A 7,992-nucleotide genomic window follows, 5' to 3' on the forward strand; every position below is an offset into this window, starting at 1 on the left:
TCATTTTTTGAAGATTCATCATTTTAGATGAAAATTCATCTCTTTGGTTGAAAATGTAATTATTTTGTCGAAAATTCGTTTTTTTTTGTAGTTAAGATTTTTTTTCAATAACAATGTAATTGCTTTATTTTTGTATAAAAATGTATCTTTTCTAGTACAAGATTGATGTATTTTGTTCAAAATTCGTATTTTTGGTCGAAAATGAATCTTCTTAATTAAAAATGTATCCTTTTTAGTTAAAAGTGCAACTGTTTTATTCTACATTAATCTTATTTGGTTAACGATTAAACAAGTTGGTAGAAAATTAATCTATTCGGTTGAAGATTAACATCCCCGTCCAACTTATCTCTCCCATCCAAGTAGCGCGGCGACGATTCAAAGAAAACTCTAGGGGCACTGTCGCTGGGTTAACCGTATTAGGTATAGTTTATTTCTATATTATTGACTTTTTTTTATAAGAGGCCTTTAAAAATTGTCATAATATTGGGGGAGAGGGAACCAATTTTGTGAAGAATTGTGACGTAACGGGAGGGCGAAGGGAGTGTTACATGTAGACTGTGACATCACACATGCAAAATATGAATGTGTGTAGGAATTTTTAGAAATGCTTAAAAAAATGAACGTTGGCGATTTAATTTTACAAGTAAAGCATCTAAATATTATGCTTGTATGTTTTGTGTTTTAATTTAGGCGTTTATTAAATGAAATCGAAGACAAAAATTTCTCTTACGCCAAAGTATGGGAAGTGTTTTGTATTTGTGACGTCACCCTTAATTATTATAATAATTAATTTTTTTATAATTAAAATGATTTTTACCGTTAGAATTCAATGAAGTACCCACGTTCCATATTCTTAATAATTGCAACCGAATTTTGTGAGCGTCTATCTTTTTGTGGATTGAGAAGTATGAACTAAAATTTATCTCAAGTTAAAATAACTAATCGACACATAAAAAAATATCTACATTTTCAAAAATTACAGCAATTTTGTCTCTTTATCTACGCAATGTATTGTTATTTCAAGAAAACGAGGCTACAATAATTTACCATATTTTTATAATGTTCTGTTATCTGGTGCCAGTAATTGGAGCAATTCTTGCAGACAGTTTTTTCGGAAGATTTAGGTATGAAATAAGAATGTCTTAAAATTTTATTCAAGCAGCAGAAATTTTACTTGAAGATTAATAACTTTTTCACTTTTATAATTTTCGAACAGAACAATTTTATATTTCTCAGTAGTATACATCATAGGGAATATCCTGATGTGCATTGCTGCCACTCCGCCCATTTCATTTTGGCCTATGTGAGTTGTTTTAATAAAGGGTGATTAATAAAAATTAAATTTTAATTAGCACTAGAAATACTACTCAGAAACTATTTTACAGTCGCATGCTTTATTTAGGTTTCAATCAAATCTTTTTTGTTTTCTTTTAAAACATTTACTTACATTTAACACAAATAACTTAGAGCTATTAATTTTTTTAGATGTATGACATTTATTGGATTACTTTTTATCGCGTCTGGAACTGGAGGAATTAAGCCATGTGTCGCAGCGTTCGGTGGAGATCAGTTTCATTTGCCAAAAGAAGAAAAATATCTGCAAAAATTTTTTTCCATATTTTATTTCACAATTAACTTTGGAGGATTTCTGGGAATGATATTGATTCCAGCTTTAAACACAACCATCACCTGTTTTGGTGATGATACTTGCTATGCTCTAGGTTTTGGATTTCCTGCAACCTTAATGATAATTGCATTATGTAAAATCAATAATTATATAGAATACCATTTTATTAATGAATTATTTATTACAATTTTTCTTAGTAATAATTTAATTTAATTTATCAATATTATTTCGAAGTACTCTTTCGGCTTGGAAGACCTCATTATCGCTTGAAATACCCTAAAGAAAATATAATACTCAGTTTCTTCAGTTGTATTTTCGTAAGTGAAAAAATAAAATTGCATTTTGTATTTTAATTTATTCTGTTAAAGGCTGGGATTAATTATTTGTTTAAAAATTAAGTACGCTGTCAAAAAATCCTGCAAAAGTAGAAAAAATGATGAAGATAAAGAACATTGGTTGGATAATGCTCAAGATAAATTTCCAGAAAATTTTATTGCTGATATAAAAAGAGTCCTTGCAGTTTTATATCTATACATCCCTCTTCCTTTATTTTGGAGCCTATTTGACCAACAGGTATCTTTTTTAAATACTTAATTTTGTTTTATTAAATTTAAAACTAACACTAATTTTTAAACAAGATTAAATTCTACGAAAATAATCCACATTTCATTAATTCATAATTGTCCAGGGCTCACGTTGGACATTTCAAGCGTCAAGGATGAATGGGTACATCTGGGGGATACAATTGTTGCCAGATCAGATCCAGGTTCACAATTATACAATTGCTAAGATATTATGAACCAACATCGAATGGAAAAGTATTCTTTTCACAGGTTATAAACCCAGCAATAGTTCTTTTTTTGATTCCACTTTTTGATAAAGGCATATATCCCAGAATTTTAAAAAACTGCAAATTGCACTCTTCTTTAAATCGAATGTTCATCGGAGGCATTTTTGCTGGATTGGCATTTGTCATCAGTGGCCTCTTAGAATTAAAATTAGAGGTAATTAATCAATCCTTTAAATTTATTGCAAAAAATATAAAATTCAACTTACTTAAATGATGACTTTTATCTCTTCTAATTACATTATTTTCAAAACAGAAAATGTATCCAGATTTTGTTGGAAAAGGAGAAGCCTCTGTCAATTTCATCAATACTTTAGATTGCGATATTGGATGCAAGGGATCTTTTTTTCCAGACTTCACTTTAAATAAAGGGGAGAAAAAAGTTGTCAATCTGACTGCCCAGAATTTTTCCTCGTACAATGTTTATATTGAAGCACCTTTTGATTGTTGGAAATCGGAATTGATCAATCTAACTCTGAGTACCTACGTAAAAGCAAAAGAACTTCAGGTTGATACGTTTTTAATTGGAATCGTTGAAAAGAAAATTATTATCTTTGAAACTGAACCAGATTCATATTCAAAAAGTCGCAGTGGTCGTCCAAAATTACGGTAAAAGTGATTTATTGATTTAAATTATAGATGTTTGCTATATTAAATATTTCTCAAACTTTTGGGTTCAAAATTATTTTATTTTCTTAGGTTTATTTTTATGAGAGATTCTAATAGCAGCAATAATGTGATGATCGTATTGAAAAATAAAAAGAAACTTGAAGATAAATATCTCGTGCCTGATGGAAAGCTTCTGTCAGAGTCAGCTTATATTGAATTAGAACCAGGCTTGTAGGATTTTTATGTTATTTATTAATTTAACTTTAAAAATAAGTTATTTCTGATAACATTTGATAATTGATTTTCATTATTTTTACAATTTAAATTTTTTTAAAGGTCTGTAATTTACACTATAATATTTTATTAGTTTACAGTACACAATTTCAAATGGTATAGATCCAGGTGTGAGTCATCAAACTTCAAAAAAATTAGATTTAGGTGGAGTTTACATTATTGTTATCAGAGTTCAAAATCGACATGTCGTTGTAGGAATCATGGATTAATTATAAAAATTATAAAAAATGAAGGCCCTGTACCGTTTACCCAATTCCTACCTTATCCATCTTTTTTCGCAACAACATACTTCCACAAAAAATGAGATATTGAGTTGATAATGCCATTTCAGAAATTAAATAAAAGCTATTTTTATATTTATAAGAATGTAGGACCATGCAAACGTTCATAAGTGTCTTTTATGTAATCTCCTGAATTTTCAGCTTGATATCTCATTTCGTTTGGGTGTAAAAGTTATTGCGAAAAAGTGTCGAAAAGTTAGGATTCGGGTGAGTGGTATGTTGCCCTAAACTAGTTATAATAAATTAATTTGAATTGGTATTTCAGTTTCATAAACTATTTACGATGACACCACCCAATGAGATTCACATGCTATGGATTTTACCCCAATATCTATTGATTTCTATTGCAGAAGTTATGTTTGCTATTTCTGGGCTAGAATTTTCATTCACCCAGGTGATCCTCTTTTATTATTTATAATATTATTTTTAAATTGTTCTCACATACTTATTACATTTTTTTCATCAGGCACCGAGCAGCATGAAAACTGTCACAATCGCTGCTTGGTATGTCAGTGTGGCTATGGGTAATTTTTTGATAATAATTGTGATTCAAGCTCATCTTTTCAAAAGCCAAGTATTTATTCATTTTTATTACTTTCCACAAGAATTACTATTTCTGTCAGTAATTATTACAAGTTATTAATTGCATACAAAACACTTACATTGAATTAAATTTACAAGTATTTTTATGGCTTTATAATTAAAGAATCTGTATTAGTACAAATTATAGTAATCTCATACATATTTTTAGGCCAATGAATTTTTTTTATTTGCTGGATTAATTTTACTGACCATGCTGATATTTGGCGCTATGGTAAGAAGATATCAGTTTGTTCTAATGGAGGCAGATTCGAGTGTTGAACTATTTTCAGTTTTTCTGAATCGAGAACAAGAAGCTTCTCCTTTGATAAAAGTTACAAATAATAAAAGATTGAGTCACGAATATTCAGTTACATTCTCGAATTCTTCAATATCTACTTCCTCAGTTTCAGATTCGTAAAAAAATATTTCTTGGTAAATTTGCAAGCTATTATTGATATTTAGAACAATACTTTTATATTATTTTAAAATATGAAATAATATCTTTCTTTTTTTAGTTAATATTAATAAATATTTTCTCTGAAAAATAGTAATCGAGGAAAATCTCAATTTATGAAAGAATTTACTCACGAAGACAATATTAAATTACGATAAGATAAGCAGGATATAATCTTGTGGTACATACCTCACTTTTATAAGCATTTATCGAAATGAAATGATTTCTACGATACATTTGTTTGCACTAAAAGATAATACAACTGACTGGGAGAATACAAGATTTAGTTTTAGTCGCATATTAAATATTATATAGACATACTATACAATCAGATCCATTTTTTAATTTCAGGACCACTTTTCCTCAATAGTTTGAATTCGCATAAGGAATTGAATTACGGTTTCTCCTTGACACAAAATTACATAATTTGACTTCGGACAGTGAAAGTTCTTTTATAGCGAAATTATGCTAGGTATAAATCAAAGTGAAAAGTACAATTTAAATATTTGAATGAATTTCATGTTATGGTAATTGCAGCATCAAATTTCTTTTTAAATGGTAGGAAATCTTTGACAAAGATTCAATAATACTTGTGTAATCAAGTGTAAACATATTTTTTATTAAAAACATGTATTAGTACATAGTAAAATAAATGTATGGTTTGATTAGTTTGATTTTGCGTTTTTATATATATACAATTTATTTGGATCGAATCATTAATATAATATTATTTTTCAGACTCCTTATTTTTATTATATAGCAACATTTAATATAACTACATTAATATTTAATTTTTTTAAGATAAATCAAAATATTTTTAATAATTTTAAATAATAATTCGATAACCAATAAATCACAGTTTCATTAACTTCACTGTATTTTTGTTATGTGAGTTATTTTTGATAATATTCATATTTTAACTATATATTCATCGAATGAAAAATACTTTAATAAAACGGATTCGAGATTTATCTCCCGCATAATAAGTAAATGGTAAAGAATAATCAATATATGCTGTCCTTGTGATATTTGCAGAAAAAAGTTTTACATATGATAATATTTTTCAATAAAATTTTATAGCCTTTTACTTGTCTATAGCTTCTAAAAAAAGTAAAAGATAGTTTGTATAGTTTATTTATAATAACTATTTAAAATAAATTTTCAGAAAATCATCAAATGCTAATTCATGTCCATGGGGTTTAAATGGATTTTATGTTAATTGTTATATTTATTTTACTTGTTTTCCATTTTTGTAGATTGAAAATCGTTCGAATTATATATTTTAATGTTAGGCTTGTTAAACTCTATTAAAAATCGTATATTAAAATTTGGAAGTATAATTTGTTCTCTTTTAGTTTATTTACAAAAATAGAAGGAAGCTTATTTCTTTGATAAATTCTTCACTTTTTAAAGAGTATACTTAATATGCCGATGCGATGGCACCGATTCACAGACAATTGTCGGAGATTGGTAATTATACTAAATGGCTTCTATCTTCTTACCGACATCAATTTCAACTATTAAAATAAATAATTTTTATAAAAATTGTCATTTTGATTGTTGGAAAATCTTATTTGAAGAATGACAACAACAATTTTAAAACTAATTTTCGTATAAATTCATTCAAAATCACAATTTTTTAGGTAGGCTTTTTTCACAATTTTAGATGAGATATTTTTACATAATTCTCTCCGATCCAGCTCAAGGAATCAGAACAAATTAACAAATTATATACAACTGATAATAAATAATAAATCATTACTAATAATAACTGGTTTATCGAGTTGTATACTCGATAAACCAGTTATTATTAGTAATTATTTATTATTTATTATTAGTCTACGTTTATCCAGTATGATTCAAACCGAATAATTCTATTGTACAATTAAAGGGTTGCAGTACAGAACAAGATAACCAAAAAAATGTGAAATATTCAAAAGAGCAAAAAAACGTTTTATTTGATTAAATAAAGTTAAGCAGACTCGAGGACATGTATGTACCAAACATCCAATTATCAGTTTAAAAATGAAACCATGCTTCCCATATATTAAGTTTCTGAATAAGGACAGACAAAGTTTAATTTTAAAAAGTAAACCGATTTCGAGAAAATCGACCGAGAATTTTGAGATTGAAATTTGACAGGTTTTCAAACTGAGCTTTAGAGAGCAATTGCAAATCAAATTTTTTAGTTTTTTCCAAAATAAAAACTTTCTCTTGTATGCTGAAAAAAAGTTTGATCCACAAAAATCATTCTATTCTAAGAAAATCAAAATTGAATATCGCGATATGACAGACAATTTTGGCTAAATATACGGGAAAAAAATTAGAAAATACATTTTTTTTCTATTAAATCATAATAATTTCAAGGAATATCAATGCTAACATGCTGAAAACTTTATTAATACGTTAAAATTGTAACTAACATTTTACTTCAAATTTTATCTTTGCAATTATTGCATTAAAAAATGATATTCATACATCGAAGAAATTATTTCGCCTCAATGTACATTTTATTTTTTAAAGATTCTTTTATGAGAAGTATCAATTTTAGATCCAAATGACGGTTATCTAGTTATATACTGTCTTTCAATTTCTCTCTTTATAGACAAACTAAATTTCTAATTTCATAATTTTCTTTTGGCTGTCTCTTTCTTTTGGACACTAACGTGTCCCTGATCATCTTCTTTCAAATTTATGGTGATATATATGTATATATATTTTTACTTTTGATCTAATTCTTAGGTAAACATATTTTTCAGAATTAATTATCAGAATTACAAAATAAAGCTTTTTTTTTTAAATTATAGTTTCAAAGGTATAATCACTTTATTGTTACGTCCTAAAAGGCAGAAACTTACCTTGTTAAAAATAATTATTTAAAGGGTTTCTCGTTTTTGAACGAAATCTAGGATTTCGAAACAGGGATGAGAATAACTTCCGAAGGTCAAGATAATTACACACTATTCTAAAAATAACTTGAAATGCAACTGAATATTCAATATTTAAAAGTTTATTAAATTTAAGAAATTACAGTTTTTAAGAAAGATAGCTAATTTGAAAATATTGTAAAGGATTATATTAATTTTTGATTTAATTTTAAAATGTGCTGATATTTTTTTATTTGAAAGTTGATTTGCACTGGAGTTTCACAGGTAGCAGAAACTCTCCATTCTAGAACTCCACCTTAAAATAAAGGTAGATCTTAATATTTAAGTTCAAAGAAATAGTAAATATTTTGAGTTCTAAACTCGTTCATAAAACTTACCAATTTTTTGTAATCCAAATCGCACTTTTAAAA

The 7,992-nt window shown here is 27.0% G+C and overlaps 1 protein-coding gene across 1 annotated transcript; it reads left to right on the forward strand.

The window, feature by feature from the left end:
• The first annotated feature begins 336 nt into the window (after nt 1-336).
• On the forward strand, nt 337-5,211 carry LOC117176496 (solute carrier family 15 member 1-like). Its single transcript, XM_033366750.1, has 17 exons — nt 337-420; nt 824-905; nt 983-1,124; nt 1,217-1,303; nt 1,486-1,760; nt 1,862-1,944; nt 2,027-2,200; nt 2,316-2,393; nt 2,461-2,631; nt 2,731-3,083; nt 3,174-3,314; nt 3,451-3,568; nt 3,924-4,052; nt 4,125-4,232; nt 4,410-4,672; nt 4,789-4,875; nt 5,046-5,211. Exons 2-15 carry the CDS (start codon nt 830-832, stop codon nt 4,656-4,658), a joined length of 2,184 nt encoding a protein of 727 aa, XP_033222641.1. The 5' UTR covers nt 337-420; nt 824-829; the 3' UTR covers nt 4,659-4,672; nt 4,789-4,875; nt 5,046-5,211.
• The last annotated feature ends 2,781 nt before the right edge of the window (nt 5,212-7,992 follow it).

Source organism: Belonocnema kinseyi, chromosome 7, assembly GCF_010883055.1.
Source record: "Belonocnema kinseyi isolate 2016_QV_RU_SX_M_011 chromosome 7, B_treatae_v1, whole genome shotgun sequence".
Lineage (NCBI taxonomy): Eukaryota > Metazoa > Arthropoda > Insecta > Hymenoptera > Cynipidae > Belonocnema > Belonocnema kinseyi.